Raw genomic sequence first — 23282 nt, forward strand, 5'->3', positions numbered from 1 at the left:
TTTTTCTTCCACCAAATAATATTGTAAGGGATGAAAATTTATTTCATCAAGAAAATGGATCTCTTCTTGAAGATCTAAAATTTCTTGTTTACGCCAATAAATTTCATCTAAGCCATTTGAAATGGACAAATCCAATTCATTTTTCATTTATTACACTTGACGTCCCACTGGGTGTGCCAAAAATTGTTGACTTTTTTTTCCTACGAAGGAAAATATCACAAATGCGAGCGTGTCAGCAAGGATTGAAAAATCCTTACAGATTAAATTCAAGCCAATTATCAAGCGATTGTGTTGACGGTTCTTTTGCCTCAACGAAGAGGACTTCAAAATTGTCAAGTGTAGAGAAAAGAAAAAGTAAAAGAAGAAAGAGGGACGGAGAAAGATGATTGAGTGAACAATCAAAATAATAATTACTTACTTCTACTCCTATGCTTCGAAAAGAAAGTGCATAAAATGTTTCGAAATGGAAATGTTGAAAATAAATGCTTCGAAATATAAATCTATGTTAAACTACTCCTAAGATAGGGAAAATGATAAGAAATATTGAAATCAATTGTCTTTGATTATGAATTCTGGATCCTTTACAATGTAGCCATGAATGGCTATTTATAAACAAATATTTGTAGGAAAAAACTTCCAGCAATAACGATCCAATAACCACCTAAAACTACTAACTCTTCCATCTTCATTCCCATAATACCATATAACCTTTCATGCCTTCATAATTTCTCATAACTTCTAAATGAGTAGGAGGATGCCACATGTCCTGCAATTATATAAATAATAAATAATAATAATAATAATAATTACAGATTTATGGTGCTAATAGAATTATTTTGAATTTTATTTTAATAATTTAAATCATTTAATTTTAAAAAATATTGAGTAAAACATATCTTTAAAAAAACAAGTTAATCGTATCAATAGTTTCTTCATTAATCAACATTTATATTCAATTTAATACTTAAATATTTACTTTTTTATGTACTAGTATGTTTTGATAAAAAACTTATCGATGATTGGCTTAAATTTTTTTTAAGAAATGTATTTTATTAATATTTTTTAAAATTTAAACAATTTTAAAAACTGTGAGCCACACAGCAGTCACTGGTGACCCCAATTCCTATAAATACCATACCTAGTGTGGGACAGCTAGTAAGGTTGAGGAGATCGATCTCTATCGTTTATATCTATCTCTGCCATTATGGAAGCAACAGTCAGCTCTGTTGTTGGCTCTATTGCTTTGGTAACTCTTCTAACATGCGCATGGAAGGTAGTGAACTGGGTGTGGTGGAGGCCAAAGCAGATAGAGAAGTGCCTGAGAGAGCAGGGATTCAAGGGAAATCCATACAAACTGTTGTATGGAGACACAAAAGAGATGATATCAACAATAAGAGCTGCAAAATCCAAAGCCATGGACCAGTCCTCAGACGATATTATCCCACACGTCCTACCATTCCACCATTATTGTGTCCAACTTCACGGTATGTACCTCTCTCTTGTAAAACAAGGAGATTGAATATTTTTTTTCAATTTTTTTCCAGCTCTTGTCAAATTAGTAATCTAAGTTAAGTATTGGCATATTTTATTTATTTTTTTCTTTTTCTTTTCAAATCCTTTCTCAAATTCTCCAACCAAATACAGCGGGATTCGGTGAAGACACTCCAAAATCACTTCGAATCGTTCTTTTTATAAAACATATCATTCAAGCAAAAACTGATATTGATCCATCGGTAATTATTTGAACCTAAAATATACTATCTATTTTCATAATCTAACTTTTGGTTCGTTTTAAAATAATAATAATAATAATAATAATAATAATAATAATAAAAATCATTCGAGTGGCTACATGTCCAATGAATTGCTTTTTTAAGTTAGTGATTTTTTGCACCAAACTTACAAGATAAATTGTCTAGATCAAGTGAATTGATTCAGGACTCTACTTACGTTTTTTTAACATTTTTTTTTTAATTTTTATTTTTTTTCAAAACATATATTAGCAATAAGCTAATTCAAAAGATTATGATCATAAAAGAGAGTGACTATTTGGTGGTCTTGGGCATCCGCATCAGACTCTTTATAATAGCTTCAAAGCTATTGTAGAGAGCATCAACATCAAATCCTTCCTCTATCAGTCTCAATAATTTTTTTATAAATTAACTTTTTGTTAAATTTGCTATATTATTTTTTATTATATTTTCTGAAGCAAAACTGGGCCAAAATCTTTATATCGGTCGTCTACCCAGTCTATCCAGGTCCTCCCGGATATCCTACCAAATGTCTCATGAGTGCCTGTAGCGGAACAAAATATCCAAAATTAGCCTAATTGGTCGACTGATCAATGGCAATTTTTTTTTTTTAAAGAATTCTTTGAGTAGCACCTCATTAATTTAATAAAAAAAGAAACGATAAAAAATATAATAAGAAATTATTATTTTAATAAAATTGAGTTAGAATGGAGATTTTGATGCAGTGAATAATAAAAAAGTGGCTAATTAAAGTAGAAAAAGTGGATTTTAGGTTAAATTTAACTAAAAATTTGAAGAGACTTATGCGAATACTCTTAGAGAATTGTTTTAGATCATTTATGCTTGTCAAATCGTTAAAAAAAATAAAAAAAAATAAAAAAAATTACTAGTCTCACTATTTTAACTGATGAATATCAAGTTGATTGTTACGGGACCAAAAAAATAAAATAATTTCTACTTGCAGGGGACATCACTCAAATATTACTTTTACAATCAATGTCAATATTAAGATTCTTATGCATATTTCACATATTATCATATTTTGCTAATAATTGTTTTAAGTCTTTCATTTTCTTCTCACTTTGACAAATAATGGCCAAATCTTGCAGGTAAAAATTACTTTCAATGGATAGGCCCAACACCAAGAGTAACCATTACAGATCCTAAATTGATAAAAGAGATCTTACATAACTATGAAGCCTTTCAAAAATCCGCGATGAACCCACTTGGCAAATTACTTGTGAGAGGGCTTGGATCGTGCGAGTGTGAGGAATGGGTCAAGCACAGAAATCTTCTCAACCCGGCCTTTCATCTTGAAAAGTTGAAGGTAATTAATCTCTAAATCTTCAACTTTTTATTTTTAATTTTTATAAGCTGCTTCAATAAGCTGCAACAAACAAGGCCTTACAATCATACAAAAATAATAATAGTACTAAACAGTCTTATTGGTGTTTGTTATATAGCATATGGTACCTGCAATGTACTCGAGTTGTAGTGAAATGATAAGCAAATGGGAAGTGTTAGTTTCATCAACAAAAGGGTCATGTGAGGTTGATGTATGGCCTTATCTTGAGAATTTGACCGGCGACGTAATTTCTCGAACAGCATTTGGCAGTAACTATGAAGAAGGACAAAGGATATTCAAACTCCAAAAAGAGCAATTCAATACTATAATGCAACTTTTGCAATCAATTTACATTCCAGGATCGAGGTAAGATAAAATGAATTTATGATTGTTTTACTTGCTTTTTGTCAAAAAGAGTAAACAATAAATGATATTATATTACAATTTCAAATTTTTTTTACCAATTTGAATTGTTTTACATGTATTTTTTTTAGTAGATACTGAATGCTAAAAGTACTAATTTTCATATTTTCAAAATACTATACTCCCAATAAGTTGAAAAAATTTCTTGTTTTCATGTCATCATCTATTCAAGGCTTACTTTTGTAGTTTCTATTTTAGTAGATACTGAATGTTAAAAGCACTAATTTTTATATTTTCAAAATACTATACTCTAAATAAGTTGATAAAATTTTTTGTTTTCATGTCATCATCTATTCAAGATTTACTTTTGTAGGTTTCTACCAACGAAGACAAACACAAAGATTAAAACTATCTATGAGGAAGTGAGATCTCTAATGAGGAATATCATCATCAATAAGAAAAAGCGGACAATGAAAGGAGATGGAGATAATGACTTGTTGGGAATACTATTGAAAACAAATTTGAAAGCAAGTCAAGAACAAGGAAATAAGAAGAACATCACACTGACAACAGACGAGGTGATTGAGGAGTGCAAGCTATTCTACTTTGCAGGGCAAGAGACCACCTCTGCTTTGCTCGTGTGGACAATGTACTTGTTGAGTAAGCATCAAAAGTGGCAAGCTCTGGCTCGAGAAGAGGCTTTAGCAGTATTTGGGGACAATAAACCAACCTATGAAGGGTTAAATCAGCTCAAAACTGTGAGTGTTTTCTATATATGTATATATCGATTTTTTTATATTGTTCTCGAATTAATAAGATTGACTCTGTAATTTTTTCCAATCGTATTTCATCTTTTCGAAAGTAATAGATGAATATAATTTGGAAGTTCACAAATTGAATGCAGGGAAGGCTTACATATGCACAATAGGTTTATCACTTCATTATTGTTTGAAGACATGGTCAATTTAATTATACTTTAGGATTTTGTACTGCTTGATTACTCAATATAGATTCAAATTTTAAAATTCCTCTAATCATTTATCTGCAGATAACCATGATTCTGTACGAGGTTCTTAGGTTATACCCACCAGCAGCCCACATTCTTCGAGCTATACACAAACCGACTAGGCTAGGAGAACTTGTTCTACCAGCTGGAGTAGAGTTTACATTGCCAGTTATGGCAATCCAACATGACCCTGAAATTTGGGGTGAAGATGCATTGGAGTTCAAGCCAGAGAGATTTTCTGAAGGAATTACAAAAGCAACAAAAGGCCAAGGCACATTTTTTCCTTTCAGTGGGGGTCCTCGTATATGCATTGGACAAAACTTCGCAATGCTGGAATCAAAAATAGCCCTGGCAACGATTTTACGCCACTTCACATTTCAGCTTTCTCCATCATATGTGCATTCTCCTTTCAATGTTGTCACGATCCAACCCCAACATGGTGCACAATTTATCTTACAAAAAATCTAGGATTTGAATCTTTACAATGACAATATGTATGTGGATCTTAATATTGTGGTTAATATTGTAACTAAATAAAATTTACAGTATTGTTAGAGAATTCAGACTCAGAAGTATTAGTGGTTTGAATTCAACTCTAGAGTCCACGTTTAGAATGAACATGAATCACATGTTTTTTTTAAATCTAACTCATATTTTATAAAAAGTTAAAAAGTACATTTATTTAGAACATCTCAAATAATGTTTTCTTGATATAAGGGTATTTTGGAAAGAGATTGGCTTCCCTCTAGTTCGATGGATCGGACTGGAGGGTGTTGTTGGGCCATGGGGCCCTACCACAGGTCTCATTTCAATTATTCAAATTGATCAATATGTAAAATTCGTCAAGTATTATATGTCTGTAAAAAATTACATTGATTGGATATCGATAGCTATTTCATCGGATTAGATTTTTGTCAAGTGTTTATTTTTTCACCATCTATTTTTTTTATACAAAACTAATTTGATCATGTAACCATCGATACACAATCAACGTGATTTTTTACAGTTATATAGTATTCGACGAGTTTTACACATTCAACGGTTCAGATTATCAAAACGAGACCCGTGATGGACCTCCACGGGCCCAACAATACTCTCCAGTCCGTGTTCGGACCGAAAGAAAGCCAGACCCTTTTGAGAAGATGGTTAAAATTTGACTTTTTGGCTTTATTTTGATTTTTTTAGTTTTTTTTTTTTTTTTGTGTGAAAGAGAAAATAGATTAAAAGTTGAAAAATGACTTTTAACTCACTTTTCAAAATATTCCATACATAAACAAACATTATTTAAATTGGAATGCACGGTTTTAATTGAAAAAATTGATATTTTAAATTTAAAGAAATATATTAAGAGATTGTCCGAAAAAAAGTTAGGAATAACAATAAGGTTGGATGAATTGGGAATTCCTATCCTATCACACCCCACTCCCGTTTAGTAAGGGATGTTTTGGAAAGTTGGTAAAAAGTTGATTTTTGATTTTTTATCAAGTTTTTTAGTTTTTTTGAAAGTGATTTAGGAAGTTGGTAAAAAATTGACTTTTTTGATTTTTGATTTAATATTTTTTAAAAGTGTCACATCACTCTAAAATGACCAAAATATCTTTATTTTTTTAATTAAATTTACAATTTTGCCTTTTTGCATGTCAACACTTTTTTGAATTAATTAATTACAATGTTCCAGAGGGTAGTTTGATAAATGACCCAGTTACGTTTTTGGGTCTTCCCAAATGGTGTCTTCAGCGTTTTTGCATGGTGCAGCGTTTTTGATGAATTAAAAAAACGCAACTTTTTGTCAAAGTTCCCAAAATGGCAATAAGGGGTGGTTTGGGATGTTCTAAATAAGTGTATTTTTTTACTTTTTATAAAATATGGGTTGATTATGAGTTGAGTTTGAAGTGATGTAGTAGAGAGATGATGTAACTTAAATAAGATGATATGACTTAAATAAGATAGTAATTTTTTAACATTTTAACTTTTTTTAATATATGTCAAACAAAACCTAAATATTACCTTCATACTTCCCCTCTCCCCCAATCCGCCTTCCTGAGTGTAACTTGTTTTTGACCCTATCAATTTTACAATTTATATTTTTAATATTGAATTTTAATAATAATTTTATAACAAATGACCGGTGTTCTTCAAATATAATAGGTGTTGGTATTGCTTTTCAGATTGGTTATAGCACAAGATGCACACTCAACATGACAGTTGACAATTATTTCCTCTACTTTTCAAATTTATCTTTTATTGGCAGTATTGTTTATTTGACTGGCCATCCACATTTGAATGTTTTTGTGAGATTACCACACCACATGGTGCCATGGAATATTCAACAAAAATGGTCATTAAAATAATCCATGGTACCCCCCTCAAGTTGGCTTAGGAGGAGAATCTCAAGTTACTACTATATATGGCATTTGGTATGAATTTAATTCTCTTTTATCATGTAAGTCTTGATTTAATTAAAATTTATATTGAGAAGATGGTATAAATTCTTAAGTTATAGTCTCTTGCCCAAAACAAGTAATAAGATACCTTAGTGATCTCGATACGAGTGTTGTCTTAAACTCACGAGAAGATATGAAAATTTTCCTATAATAAAAAAAATAATCCATGGTTTAGTCTCTCAAACTTATTCAGTAAAACAAAGTGGCTTTATTTCTTTGCAAGGTCAAGGAAAAAAACAAAAGATTGTATATGTAATTATATAAATATAAAAAAAATTACATTAAATTAAATAACTAACAAGGCATAGTTAGAAGCCTACCGCTACCAAGTCTAATAATCATCACAAAATACTTGTGAAAAATAAACAACTATATACACCTTTATATTAAGAGAGAAATAATTAATTGTTATTACTTGCAAAAAATTAACTCCTAACATCTTATACAAGAGTATAAAAAACTGGTCAATTGACTCGGTTAATTTGATTAAATTGATTCATACACAAATTAATTAACAAGTAGACACCATTTTCTTTATAATTTTTTTTTAACAAAATAAAATATTTTTCTATGTTTGATAGCGTCTTTAAACTTAATACATTAGTAATTATATTAATGGTAGTGGTGGTGATAGTGATAGTGATAGTGATAGTGATAGTGATAGCAAGCTGGAGGTGATGGTGATTAGGGGTGTGCATAATACCGCCGAAACCGTCAAAACCGCACCGAACCGCACCGCCAAGGCAAATTCGTTATTATTTGATAATCGAACCGCCGATTTTTGGTAAGAAAAATGGCAAATTCTAGTGACACTTTTATCAATCCGCCGGTTTCTATTTTTCTTCCAAACCGCACCGACCCGCACCGCTATTAAATCATGTTTTATAAGATTCTAAAAACTCTTTTTTACTTAAGTTTGCTTGTTGTTCTATACCTTAGAATATAGTATTACATAACTGCTCGAGGGGAATTTTATGTATTGTATTTGATAATTGTAACTTCCACAGATGCTTGTAATGAACTGATGGCATAGTCGTTGATATTATCATGTTGTTGCTACACTTGCTGCATCAGAAGAAAACTTCGCAAGATGTTTAATATCACGGTATCTCTCGTCTTTTTTTTACTCTTTGATTTAAGTTTTGTAATTTGAATTATATTTTTTATAAACCGTCAATCCGCCCGAACTGCCAAGACAAATCCGCCATTATTTGTCAACCGAACCGCCAGTTTTTGATAAGGAAAATGACAAATTCTAGTGATACTTTTATCAATCCGTCACCCGTCATACGGTTTCTATTTTTCTCTCAAATCGCACCGACCCGCACTGCGCACACCCCTAATGGTGATGGTCATGGTCATGGTGACCACACTAGTGTAGTTTAGAAAATGTTTTCTAGACTTGTATTTTTTAGTTAATCATAAAAAATAAAATAAAATAATTATTATTTTTTATTTTTTACTAAAAAATATCAAAAAAATAATAAAAATATATTTTCTACCAGACAAGCGAGAGGAATGGTGGTACCACTTGGTATAGTGCGTAAAGTCACCAGGGTTATTATTATAATGAATGAGTTGTGATTACATCATCAGAAGTTGAATTTACTTTTAATAATAATAAAAAAGGGAAATTACATCATCACAAGTTGAATTTACTTTGAGGTTTTTAATTTTATAATAAATTGTCTCTTTTATTAATAAATTATCTAGTTAATTAATAATTTTTAATAATATTATTAATATATTTTAATTAATAATTTATGTAATTTTATTATTGTATAAGAAAGCAATTATAATTTTTTTAAAGTTAATTTTGTTAAATAAAATTTTATAACAATGAGGTATTTATAAATTTTCAAACTATAGGAAACAATATATACTTTAAATAAATTTTAAACGATGTATTTGTAATTTATCCGAAAAAAATATGGTTGCATTTCAAACTACAGGAAACAATATAAAATGCCTCATTGTATTTTATATACTCTCTCTGTCCTATTTCTTTTGGGGAATTTAATTTTTTTTAATAATATAATTATTACATTTTTAAAAAATTAAATTTTCAAAATTACCCTTTGTACATTTTTTATGAAATATCAATTGTCATAATTTTATTTTTTGTATTATTAATGAATTTAAAAGAAAGGCAAAATAAGAAATTTATATTATTTTAGTTATTGATTTTTGAAAAGAAATTAATATTTTGAGATAATAAAAATAAAATAAGAGATTAATATTTTGGCTCGAAGGAAATATATTTTATCTGAGATATTATACGGCCGATATGTTGATTCCTTAGTAATATAATTCACACATTACACTTATAATTCTTATAATTTGTTTATTGTCTCAATTTAATTCTTATTATTTTGATTACATTAATTTTATTTTAAACTTTTTTAATCAATTTGATTCAATTAACAACACTTTTTTAAAAACTGAACTTATATCATAGACTAAAATAGTTCATTCACACATTACGCTTATAATTTTTATTTTTTAATGAGATTATCAAATTAACAAAATAGTCAAATTAAAGAGAGTAAAACTATAGTTTAGCTAATAAAAAAAATTCACACAATAGTGACTTGGACGGCTTGTGAGAATTATTTCGAGTTTCATTTTGATAATTTAAATAGTTTAATTTTAAAAAATATTGAGTAAAACATATTTTTTAAAAAACAAATTAATCGAATATTAATAGTTCTTTCACCAATTGACATTTGTATTCAATTTAATATTTAAATTTTTATTTTATTTTTTATATACAAGTATGTTTTGATACAAAACTTATTGACTTTTTTATTTTTTATTTTCTACAGATGTATTCTATTTTAATATATTTTAAAATATAAACAATTTTAATAATCAAAATAAAACTGCAATTCCTATAAATATCATACCTAGTGTGGGACAGCAAGTAAGGTTGAGGAGATCTCTCTCTATCTTTTATATCTATCTCTTCCATTATGGAAGTAACAGTGAGCTCTGTTGTTGGCTCTATCGCTCTGGTAACTCTGCTAACATGCGCATGGAAGGTAGTGAACTGGGTGTGGTGGAGGCCAAAGCAGATAGAGAAGTGCCTGAGAGAGCAGGGATTCAAGGGAAATCCATACAAACTGTTGTATGGAGACACAAAAGAGATGATATCAACAATAAGAGCTGCAAAATCCAAAGCCATGGACCAGTCCTCAGACGATATCATCCCACACGTCCTACCATTCCACCATTATTGTGTCCAACTTCACGGTATGTATCTCTCTCCTGTAAAACTATAAGATTGAATTTTTTTTTTCAATTTTTTTCCAGCTCTTGTCAAATTAGAAATCTAACCGGAAAGACAGACGTGCGAAACTAAATGACATATATATATTTTATTTATATTTTACTTATTGTTTTTCTTTTTCTTTTTCTTTTTCTTTTTTAATCCTTTCTCAATCCCATACCAAACACAGCGTTAGGATTCGATGAAGACACTCCAAAATCACTTCGAATCGTTCTTCTTATAAAGCATATCATCCAAGCAAAAACTGAGATTGATCCATCGGTAATTATTTGAACTGAAAATATATTGTCTATTTTCAAAATCTAACTTTTGGTTCGTTTTAAAAAATAATAATAATAATATAAAAAATCATTCGAGTGGCTACATGTCCAATGAATTGGTTTTTTAAGTTACTGATTTTTTGGACTAACCTTACAAGATAAATCATCTAGATCAAGTGAATTGATTCAGGATTCTACTTACGTTTTTTTAACCCTTTTTTTTTAATTTTTTTTTTTTCAAAACATATATTAGCAATAAGCTAATTCAAAAGCTTATGATCATAAAAGAGAGTGACTTGAGCATCCCATCAGACCCTTTGCAATAGCTTCAAAGCTATTGTAGAGAGCTTCAGTATCAAATCCTTCCTCCATCAGCCTCAACAAATTTTTTGTAAATAACCTTTTTGTTAAATTTGCTTACAATACTGTTCGTTAGCTATATTATTTTTTATTTTATTTTTTAGAGCAAAGCTGGGCCAAAATCTTTAAACCGATCGTCCACTCGAATGTCTCATAAGTGCCTGTAGCAGAAGAAAAATGTCCAAAATTAGCTTAACCAGTCGACCGGTCAACGGCAATTTTTTTTTTTTTTGCATTTTTTATGAATTGTTTGGGTGGCACCTCATCAATTTAATAAAAAAATGAAAAATGAAAGATAACAAATACAATAAGAAATTAATATTTTAATAAAATTGAGTTAAAATAGAGATTTTGATGTAGTAAATACTAAAAAAGTGACTAGTCAAAATAGAAAAAATGAATTTTAGGTTAAATTTGACTAAAATTTTGAAAAGACTGATGCGGATGCTCTAGGAGAATTGTTTTAGATCATTTATACTTGTCAAATCGTTATAAAAAAAAAAAATACTGGTCTCACTATTTTAATTAATGAATATAAAGTTGGATTGTTACGGGACCAAATAAATAAAATAATTTCTACTTGCAGGGGACATCACTCAAATATTATTTTTACAATCAATGTCAATATTATTAAGATTCTTATGCATATTTCACATATTATCATATTTTGCTAATAATTGTTTTAAGTCTTTCATTTTCTTCTCACCTTGACAAATAATGGCCAAAACTTGCAGGTAAAAATTACTTTCAATGGATAGGCCCAACACCAAGGGTAACCATTACAGATCCTAAATTGATAAAAGAGATCTTACATAACTATGAAGCCTTTCAAAAACCCGCGATGAACCCACTTGGCAAATTACTTGTGAGAGGGCTTGGATCGTGCGAGTGTGAGGAATGGGTCAAGCACAGAAATCTTCTCAACCCAGCCTTTCATCTAGAAAAGTTGAAAGTAATTAATCTCTAAATCTTCAACTTTTTATTTTTAATTTTTATAAGCTGCTTCAATGAGCTGCAACAAACAAGGCCTCACAATCATACAAAAATAATAATAGTACTAAACAGTCTTATTGGTGTTTGTTATATAGCATATGGTACCTGCAATGTACTCGAGTTGTAGTGAAATGATAAGCAAATGGGAAGTGTTAGTTTCATCAACAAAAGGGTCATGTGAGGTTGATGTATGGCCTTATCTTGAGAATCTGACAGGCGACGTGATTTCTCGAACAGCATTTGGTAGTAACTATGAAGAAGGACAAAGGATATTCAAACTCCAAAAAGAGCAATTCAATACTATAATGCAACTTATGCAATCAATTTACATTCCAGGATCAAGGTAAGATAAAATGAATTTATGATTGTTTTACTTGCTTTTTGTCAAAAAGACTAAACTATAAATGATATTATATTACAATTTCAAAATTTTTTTTACCAATTTGAATTGTTTTACATGTATTTTTTTTAATAGATACTGAATGCTAAAAGCACTAATTTTCATATTTTCAAAATACTATACTCCAAATAAGTTGATAAAATTTCTTGTTTTCATGTCATCATCTATTCAAAGTTTACTTTTGTAGGTTTCTATTTTAGTAGATACTGAATGCTAAAAGCAGTAATGTTCATATTTTCAAAATACTATACTCCAAATAAGTTGATAAAATTTCTTGTTTTCATGTCATCATCTGTTCAAGATTTACTTTTGTAGGTTTCTACCAACGAAGACAAACACAAAGATTAAAACTGTTAGTTTATTATTGTATCATGTTAGTGTTAGTATAGTGTTAGTTTATTATCAGGTTAGTGCATGTTAGTGCAGGTTAGTGCTATTAGAATATGATAGTTTATTCTTAGTGTTAGGCATAATGAATGTTCCCATTTACTTTCTTCTTTCGGTGCAAATTGGTGGCACCCTATGTAGCTTTTTTCTCTCTATAAAAGAGAGTGTAAATCCCCTTGTTAATACACACAACAACTGAATACTTCAGTAGCTCTTTCTCTCTCTCTCTATCCTCTATCACTCTCTCAAATTATTGTTTCATGGTATCAGAGCCCAGAGTTACATTTCTGGCAATTTTCGATTTTGGTGTTTAGTCCCGTACACAGTGGCATACATCAAATCGCTCGGAATTTTCTCACGATTCCAACGGCACCTAGCCCGTTCTCAGAACACCCTCCACGCGCCCACACGCGCCGCCTTTACCTTCTGCGCGTCACCAGCTCCGCCACCACTCTCACACGCGCCCGCACGCGCCATCTGTTACTACTCACCTCCGCCACGCGCCTCCACGCGCCCACACAACCGCGGCTGACGTCAGCCCTGCCACTCCCGTACGCCGCGCCTGCTATTGTGCGCCTTTCGTGCGCCGCTTCACTACATTGCACCCGCGTGCGCCAAAACGGCTATTGTGCGCCGCGCCTGCGCCTGTTTGCTACCGTGCGCCGCCGCCTTCCTGCTAACGTGCTCCTCCCTGCACTCTGCTAACGTGCGCCGCTGACATCATCGCTGACATCATCTCTGTCCAGCAGCCTTTTCTGGCTATTTTCGACCTTCCGGACTCACTGGTACACTCTGTTTTACCAAATTTTGCTCCTACAGGTCTCTTCCTGTTGCTTTAATCCTACTTAACTAGTATTATGGATCGTCTTGATACCTCCCATCCCATTTCCGTTATTCTGAATGGTTCAAACTATGTTCTGTGGGCCCAAGCCATGTCTTCCTTTCTTAAAGGCAAGAAGCTCTGGCGAATTGTCACCGGGGATGTGACTAAACCAGTCAAAGACAGTGCCACTACTGAAACTCCTGTTCATACTGCTACATATGAAGACCGACTTGAGGAATGGGACAGTAAGAATTACCAAATCATTACCTGGTTTCGTAATACCTCTGTTACCTCTATCAGTCTTCAATTTGGCCGCTTTCAGCTTGACTCTGTAACTACTCCTGCGAAAGACATCTGGGATTTTTTGAAAGAACGATATCAGACTACTGGTCTTGCCCATCAGTATCAACTTCAGAACCAACTTCACCGCATGCGCCAAGAATCCACTCAGTCCATTAATGACTTCCTTTCTCAAATATACTCTGTTTGGGATCAGCTTGCTCTTTCAGAACCAACCTGGCATGACCCCGAAGATGCAGTTTTATTTACTAACCATCGCAACCAGCAAAGGTTGGTGCAATTTCTCATGGCTCTTACCCCCTCGTTTGAGCCCGTACGTGCCTCTCTGCTTCATCGCCATCCCTTGCCCACTCTTGAACAAGCCATTTCTGAGTTGCTATCAGAGGAGACTCGTCTAGGTACTCTTCAAACTCATCATGTGGACTCTGTTCTTGCCACTCCTCCGTCCCGGCCATCATTTACCCAGCGGACAACTGCTTGCCTCTATTGTCAGAATCGGGGCCTTCCTTCAACCCATCTCCTGGTCAATTGCCCCGTCAGATCCTGCCGCTACTGCAACAAACTTGGTCCTGGTCATCTGCAACAGGATTGTTTTCGCAATCCATCCCGCTCATCCTCCAATAGCCACTCCTCTCGCGGTGGCTCTTCCCGGGGAAGTTTTCATCGTTCCGGCAACCAGTCTCATCACACTGCTACTTCTGCTTCCGGAAATCAGTCTTATCACACTGCTGCTGCTGCTTCTGGGAATCAGTCTCATCACACTGACACTGCCCCCTCTGCAGGGTTCTCTGAGTCACCTGCTCCTTCTACCCCTCACTTTTCTCCAACGGATGTCGAGGCCATGCTCAAACAACTTCTCTCCTCATCTGGTACACCTCCTCCTACTGCTTTGTCTGTAATCCCAGGTAACTCCTCTTGGTATTTTGACTCTGCCTGTTGTAATCATATGACCTCCAGTTCTACTATTTTTTCTTCCTTATCTTCATCTCCTCATATTCCCTCAATACATACTGCTGATGGTTCCCTCATGTCTGTTCGTCATGTTGGTACTGTTTCCACCTCTTCTTTATCTCTACCTCACGTTTATCATATTCCTGCTCTTACCTTAAATCTTCTTTCCATTGGTCAATTATGTGAACTTGGTCTAACTGTCACCTTTTCTGCTACTGATTGTTTGGTACAGGACCCTCAGACGGGGCAGACTATTGGGATCGGCCGTAAGCGTGGACGTCTCTATGAACTCATTCACCTTCATGTTCCTGCCTCTCCTCAGATTGCTGCCCCTGCATCTACTTCCTTATTATCTCCCTTTCATCTTTGGCATTGTCGCTTAGGGCATATTTCTGTTACTCGTTTAAGGTCTTTGGTTTCTAGTGGACAGTTGGGTCATGTCATCCCCGATAATTTCGATTGTATACCCTGTCAACTTGCCAAACAACCTGCTTTATCATTTAATAAGAGTACTTCTGTTTCTCTTGCCCCTTTTGATCTTATACATTCGGATATTTGGGGGCCCTCCCCTACTACTACTATGGGGGGATCCCGCTATTTTGTTGTTTTTATTGATGATTTTTCCCGGTTTACTTGGCTTTTTCTCATGAAAAATAGGTCTGAACTTAAACACATTTATTATCGATTTGCACAAATGGTTCACACCCAATTCTCCAAAACCATCAAAATTTTTCGCTCTGACAATGCTATGGAATATCGGGATTCAGATTTCCTTTCCTTTCTTCAGCATCATGGTACACTGCCTCATCGTTCCTGTGCTGGCACGTCCCAGCAAAATGGCCGCGCTGAACGGAAACATAGGCATATTCTTGACACTACTCGCGCTCTCCTTCTCTCTTCTTCCTGTCCTGAAAACTTTTGGGGAGAAGCTGCCCTCACTGCTGTTTACACTATCAACTGTGCTCCTACCCCTGTCATCCATAATCAAACTCCCTTTGAACGTCTGCATGGCACTCCCCCTCCTTACGCCAATCTCCGGGTTTTTGGCTCTGCTTGTTTTGTTCTACTTCAATCCCATGAACACACCAAGCTTGAACCTCGCTCTCGTCTTTGTTGCTTTCTTGGATATGGCATTGAACATAAAGGCTTTCGCTGTTGGGATCCTCTCTCTAAACGTCTTCGTATCTCCCGCCATGTCGTTTTCTGGGAACACCAAATGTTTTCCTCGCTATCCTCCTTTCACTTACCCGGACTTTCCACTACTGCACTGTTTACTAATCCTTCCATCGATCTTTTCTCTGCTGATTTTGATACAGGTTCCTCCTCCATCGAGACGCCCTTGCTCACCCCTGATCCTGTCCAGCCTGCTCTACCTGAAGGTCTACCTCTTGTTGCCACACCTCCTTCTCCACCGACTCTTCCTCCCACCGATCCTCCTACGGGTCGACCACGCCGGGTAACTCAACCTCCTATCCATCTTCGTGATTATATTGTTGGATCTGCTGCCTTCTCTACTTATGAACCTACCTCCTATCGTGAGGCTTGTACTAATCCTCTTTGGCAGCAAGCTATGACTGATGAACTCCATGCCTTGGACAAAGCTCATACTTGGGATCTAGTTGATCTTCCTCCTGGCAAGACTGCGATTGGCTGCAAATGGGTTTACAAAATCAAAACACATTCTGATGGCTCTATTGAACGCTACAAAGCTCGTCTTGTTGCCAAGGGTTTCAACCAAGAATATGGCATTGATTATGAGGAGACATTCTCTCCTGTTGCTCGGCTTACCTCTGTTCGCAGTTTACTTGCTGTTGCTACTGCTCGCCACTGGGGGCTCTTTCAGATGGATGTCAAAAATGCTTTCCTCAATGGTCATCTTCTTGAAGAGGTCTACATGCAACCTCCACCTGGGTCCACTTTTCAACCTCATCAGGTTTGCAAACTACAGCGTGCTCTTTATGGCCTCAAGCAAGCGCCTCGTGCTTGGTTTGCTAAGTTCAGTTCTACCATTCATGACTTCGGATTCACCTCTAGCTCCTATGACTCTGCTCTTTTTATACGGACTACTTCTCATGGTACTACTCTTCTTCTTCTGTATGTGGATGATATGATTATCACTGGTGATGATAAAGCTGGTATTCTCCACCTCAAACAATTTCTCCACCAACAGTTTGAGATGAAGGACCTTGGTACTCTTAACTACTTCTTAGGCCTTGAAGTCTCTCATGATTCTACTGGTTCCTATTTGTCCCAGGCCAAATATGCATCCGATCTTCTGGCTCGAGCTGGTCTTACTGATTGCAAAACTGCCTCTACTCCGGTTGATCCTCAGATTCGTCTCACTCCTCTCGATGGGACTCTTCTCTCTGATGCTACTCTTTATCGCCAGCTTGTCGGCAGTCTTGTCTATCTCACAGTCACTCGTCCTGACATTGCCTATGCTGTTCACATTGTCAGTCAGTACATGTCGGCTCCTCGCACTCCCCACTATACAGCTCTACTCCGTATCCTTCGCTACCTCAAAGGCACTATGTTCCATGGTCTTCACTTCTCGGCTTCTTCCTCTCTTGACCTACGTGCCTTTTCCGATGCTGATTGGGCTGGGGATCCTACGGATCGACGCTCCACCACGGGATTTTGTTTCTTCTTAGGGGATTCTCTTCTTGCTTGGCGTAGCAAAAAACAATCACTCACTGCCCGCTCTAGCACCGAAGCTGAATACCGAGCTCTTGCTGATACTACTCAGGAACTTCTCTGGCTTCGCTGGCTCCTTGCTGATATGGGTGTTTCTTCCTCTGCTCCTACCCCTCTCTACTGTGACAATCAGAGTGCCATTCAGATTGCTCACAATGATGTTTTTCATGATCGCACCAAACATATTGAGATTGATTGTCATTTTATTCGCCAGCATGTCACCTGTGGAACTGTTCATCTTCTTCCTATTGCCTCAGTCGATCAACCCGCTGATATCTTCACTAAAGCTCATCCTCCTGGCCGCTTTCATGATCTTGTTTCCAAACTCAACTTGGTTGATGCTTTCCCTCCTTGAGTTTGCGGGGGGATGTTAGTTTATTATTGTATCATGTTAGTGTTAGTATAGTGTTAGTTTATTATCAGGTTAGTGCATGTTAGTGCAGGTTAGTGCTATTAGAATATGATAGTTTATTCTTAGTGTTAGGCATAATGAATGTTCCCATTTACTTTCTTCTTTCGGTGCAAATTGGTGGCACCCTATGTAGCTTTTTTCTCTCTATAAAAGAGAGTGTAAATCCCCTTGTTAATACACACAACAACTGAATACTTCAGTAGCTCTTTCTCTCTCTCTCTATCCTCTATCACTCTCTCAAATTATTGTTTCAAAAACTATCTATGAGGAAGTGAGATCTCTAATGAGGAATATCATCATCAATAAGAAAAAGCGGACAATGAAAGGAGATGGAGATAATGACTTGTTGGGAATACTATTGAAAACAAATTTGAAAGCAAGTCAAGAACAAGGAAATAAGAAGAACATCACACTGACAACAGACGAGGTGATTGAGGAGTGCAAGCTATTCTACTTTGCAGGGCAAGAGACCACCTCTGCTTTGCTCGTGTGGACAATGTACTTGTTGAGTAAGCATCAAAAGTGGCAAGCTCTGGCTCGAGAAGAGGCTTTAGCAGTATTTGGGGACAATAAACCAACCTATGAAGGGTTAAATCAGCTCAAAACTGTGAGTGTTTTCTATATATGTATATATCGATTTTTTTATATTGTTCTCGAATTAATAAGATTGACTACTGTAATTTTTTCCAATCGTATTTCATCTTTTCGAAAGTAATAGATGAATATAATTTGGAAGTTCACAAATTGAATGCAGGGAAGGCTTACATATGCACAATAGGTTTATCACTTCATTATTGTTTGAAGACATGGTCAATTTAATTATACTTTAGGATTTTGTACTGCTTGATTACTCAATATAGATTCAAATTTTAAAATTCCTCTAATCATTTATCTGCAGATAACCATGATTCTGTACGAGGTTCTTAGGTTATACCCACCAGCAGCCCACATTCTTCGAGCTATACACAAACCGACTAGGCTAAGAGAACTTGTTCTACCAGCTGGAGTAGAGTTTACATTGCCAGTTATGGCAATCCAACATGACCCTGAAATTTGGGGTGAAGATGCATTGGAGTTCAAGCCAGAGAGATTTTCTGAAGGAATTACAAAGGCAACAAAGGGCCAAGGCACATTTTTTCCTTTCAGTGGGGGTCCTCGTATATGCATTGGACAAAACTTCGCAATGCTGGAATCAAAAATAGCCCTGGCAACGATTTTACGCCACTTCAAATTTCAGCTTTCTCCATCATATGTGCATTCTCCTTTCAATGTTGTCACGATCCAACCCCAACATGGTGCACAATTTATCTTACAAAAAATCTAGGATTTGAATCTTTACAATGACAATATGTATGCGGATCTTAACATTGTGGTTAATATTGTAGCTAAATAAAATTTACAGTATTGTTAGAGAATTCAGACTCAGAAATATTAGTGGTTTGAGTTCAACTCTAGAGTCCATGTTTAGAATGAATATGAATCACATTTTTTTTTTAAATAATATTTTTGTTTCTTTTTTGTTTGAATTTTTTATTTCTATCATTACTGTAAAACGATTTATTAGACAGAAGTTTAGTTAAATGTTTTGATACTGCATTCACACCTCAGAAAACCAATCATCCCCTGTTTGTGCAATAGAAAAAGAAAAAAGGAAAAGAAGAATTCATGAACCTCACCACCAACACTTCTACTTGCTAACATCCTCCTAAGAAGGATCTTTTCTTCCTCCTACCCTACACTTCATATTACTACACACAAATACATATATGGCGAAACTTTTATTTATGGCGAGACTTGAATCATTAATTTTCAAGTTTATTTCAAAATGTAAAAATGATTTACCCAACTTAGGCTTAAGCCTGACCTCTAGTCCAACCTGGTTTGCCCAATCTCGAGTTTATCTCAATGAATCAGGTTAGGCCGGTCAACAATTTGGATTTAATCTGATTTGTTTAATCTAATAATTTGATAAATCTCTAAATTCAATTGGTCCAATTATTGTCCAATCGGATATAAATAAATACAATTCAATTCAATTCAATTCAATTATCAATCAGATCCTATGTTCATACTTTAATTTTTATATGTATATATAAGATTTGATTTTCATAGTACAATTTTTAATTCCAGCAGGCCAATATTGATTGCCTTACGCTCTCGGAGTCTTGGGGACCATATTGATTCTTTATTTCTTTTGGATTGAGTCAAGGAAATTTGTTTAAACTTAAGTCAGTCACAATCTGATTTGACTATTATTATATATATTCTTTACCTCGCTTAACTAACTATAATACAATAATCACAATTCATTTAATTAAAGTATGAATTGGGTTGTGTTGAATTTTTAAGATCAAATACCAGATAAACTGGATTCGAATCATCTTTTATTAGAATTGTCATATTTTGATTGGGTCCAAAGTTATGCCAATCAGATCCATTGTGAACCCTAACTGAATTCAACACAAATTTTTTTTGAATTGAGCATTGAATTGTCATGAACTAATGAATTGCAATTTTTTAAAATAAAATAAAAATATCCCCAAAAAATTACAAGACTTATAAAACATAATAAGAAAATTAGCAACAAAATTGAATAATTAAATCTGAGAGTGAAAAAATAATAAGCATTTTATATGTATATTATATGTTAATTATTTATAATTGTACATATTTAATAATAAAATTCAAATTATTAAAACTCATGTCCATAGCCCGAATTTAATTTAAGTTAAATATATTTTGGTTTACAGCTTTGATAAAACTAAAATTATACTAGACAAACTAAACTTGCTTACCTTCTGACAGTGTTTTTTCTAATAACTTTTTAGTTAAAATATGAGATAAAATCTACCGCAAATACCCTTTAATACAAAAATAAAATTATCATACCATCTTCATTTTCATCCACTCACCACCAAATCCCTCTTTACACTACCATGACATTCTTTCTTTTAACTTTCCACAACAACACACCAAATCCCTCTCTACATCACCATAACATTCTTCAACTTAATACAACAACACACTAAATACTTGTAGATAATAATGACGGTGGTGCAAATTAATGTTGTATTTGATTTGACATTTTGTGAAGGAATTTGAAAAGAAAAAAGAAAAATATATGTAAAATGTGAATAAAATATATATACATTTCACTTAGTTTCACACACTTTTTCCTTTTCATTTTTCTTTCCAAATCTATTTTCATATTCTCCAATAAAATACAGCGTAAGGGTAAGAGAGAGTGGTGCGATGGTTGGACAAAGTATTGTAACTAGTTGAAAAATAAAATAAAATAACGAAGGTGAAATAGAAAGAAAAAGTAAAGTCTATAATTTTATAAAGGTTTAATATAGCTATTTCTAAAAAATAAAAAAATAATAATAAATAAAAAAATTTGTTTACATCATATATTTTGTTAATTTGATTTAGTAATTGATTAACGAAGAACAAACATTTGTTATATGATCAAAAATCTTAAAAAATCAATATTTTTAATAAACTTTATGGCGTATTTAGTAACCAGTGTATGTTCGTATCTAAAGGCATGGTGTAAATATTATTAAGATCAAAATCCAGTTGTGATTTATACGTATCATGTTGAAATTTGTGGAATCTGTAACTTTTTTTTGATAAAAATATTGAAAAAATACAAAGAAATATTCCTCTTCTGATGGATGAAAATATAATTTATCTAATTTGTTGCAAAAAAAAAAATTTTGAGGTCAAAATATAAATAGATGGTCCGTTTGGTTTGGATTTTCAAATGAATTTTATAATTAGAGTTTGGTTGTATATTTTGAAAATAATTTTTATAAATTTGAAATTCAAAACTTATTTAGTTTTGGAGTTTTCAAAAATAATTTTTAAAATTTTCAATTTGTATTTTATTATTTTTAGTAAACCTTTTAAATATTTTAATTAACATTTTTTACTTTTTAGATCCATTAATCTGAATACACTTAAAAATTATAAAATTTAGAGTAATATTAGAAAATTTACACTTAAAAATTTTAATTTTTTTTTTACAAATTTAAAATAAAATTTTATGATTTTCCATGATTTATGTGTTTTTATGTATTTTGAATATTTGCACTCAAAATATTTTGTATAAAGTTATTTTATTAAATGTGCTTTATTGTAAATAATATATTTTAATTATTTTATTATACTTTGCATAAATTTTAAAAAAAAAAAACCAAAAACAAAAACAAAACAAACTTGGCATCCAAGAGAGTGAGGTGACGGTGACAATAACGGTGACAAATAACCGACAACAAAACACATTTTGTGCCCAATAATGATACATCTCACTAATTTAGGAGCACTAATGGATCACTAATGAGGTGAAATTTAAAAAAAAAAAAAAAAATTAAAGTCAAAACATCACATCAGTCAGTGGGACCCACTCTCTAGAGCTCCTTTAGTGTTTCCAATTTAAAGCTCTCAAACATTTTTCTTTTGTGCCCAAGAGCCACATAAGCATAAAAAAACAAAAAAACAAAAAACCCTAAAACTCTGCACCCCAACTAGAGATGGCAATTTAAACCCAGTCCGATGGGGACCCGACCCCGATTAACACGGTGTTTCCTCGAAAAATACCCCCGACGGGCCGGGGACGGTATTAAAAAAAAAATCCCCGCTCATTTTCGGGCCGGGGACGGTGATAAGTGGTTCGGCCCCGACCCCGGCCCCGTTCCCCGTTGTTTCTCCCCGCCTCCCTCTTCCTCTCTCATTTCAAATCTAATATAATACACTCATCTAATATAATATAATATTATATTATATCTATACTCTGTGTTGACTAGAACCAACTACTTTCTATGCTCAACATAAATAATAATAAACCTAATATAATATAATATTATATCTGTACTTATATAATATATACTCTCCTCTCTCTCTCTATTATCTCAGAACTCATCTCACAATCCGAAAACCAGAACACACCTCTCATCTCCCTCATTTCAGATCTCTCTCTCTCCCATCTCAGATCCTCTCTCCCCTCACACACGGCTTCATTTCACGTGAGAAAAATGAGGAGAGAGAGAGAAGAGTCGATCTGACAGCGCCGATCTCACAGCGCCCCTCCTCCGCCGATCTGACAGCGCCGCTCCTCCACCGCCGATCTCACAGCGCCGCTTCTCCACCGCCCTCCTCTGCCGTCATGCCGATCTCTTTCCCTGCCTTCCTCCGCAATCTCCTCCGCTGCCCGACCTTTCCGCCTCTCTTTCTCTGTGTTATATATACACACATACATATATATATATATATATTAGATTGCAGCTAGATCTATCTCTCTCTCTACTTAGATCTACCTCTCTTTACTCAGATTTGTGTGTTGTTTGATGATATTGTTGTTGATGATGTTGTTTGAATAGTTGTTGTTGTTGTTGTTTTTTTTTTTTTTTTTTGATTCGGGAAATTTTCTAGGTCAGGGAAACCCAATCCCCGTTAGGGGACGGGGATGGGGATGGTAATAGGTTCCCCATCGGGGATCGGGG

At 33.9% G+C, this 23282-nt stretch overlaps 2 protein-coding genes across 2 annotated transcripts; both read left to right on the top strand.

Annotated features, from left to right (window-relative positions):
• Positions 1-927: 927 nt before the first annotated feature.
• On the top strand, positions 928-5028 carry LOC114274484 (cytochrome P450 CYP72A219-like). Its single transcript, XM_082884127.1, has 5 exons — positions 928-1484; positions 2861-3078; positions 3215-3462; positions 3833-4217; positions 4508-5028. Exons 1-5 carry the CDS (start codon positions 1205-1207, stop codon positions 4931-4933), a joined length of 1557 nt encoding a protein of 518 aa, XP_082740253.1. The 5' UTR covers positions 928-1204; the 3' UTR covers positions 4934-5028.
• A 4780-nt stretch (positions 5029-9808) lies between these two features.
• LOC114274483 (cytochrome P450 CYP72A219) lies at positions 9809-19304 on the top strand. The gene is made up of 6 exons (XM_082884128.1): positions 9809-10161; positions 11553-11770; positions 11907-12154; positions 12527-12557; positions 18032-18385; positions 18677-19304. Exons 1-6 carry the CDS (start codon positions 9882-9884, stop codon positions 19100-19102), a joined length of 1557 nt encoding a protein of 518 aa, XP_082740254.1. The 5' UTR covers positions 9809-9881; the 3' UTR covers positions 19103-19304.
• The last annotated feature ends 3978 nt before the right edge of the window (positions 19305-23282 follow it).

This window comes from Camellia sinensis, chromosome 8 (assembly GCF_055761805.1).
Source record: "Camellia sinensis isolate YWXY chromosome 8, ASM5576180v1, whole genome shotgun sequence".
NCBI classification, from domain to species: Eukaryota; Viridiplantae; Streptophyta; class Magnoliopsida; order Ericales; family Theaceae; genus Camellia; species Camellia sinensis.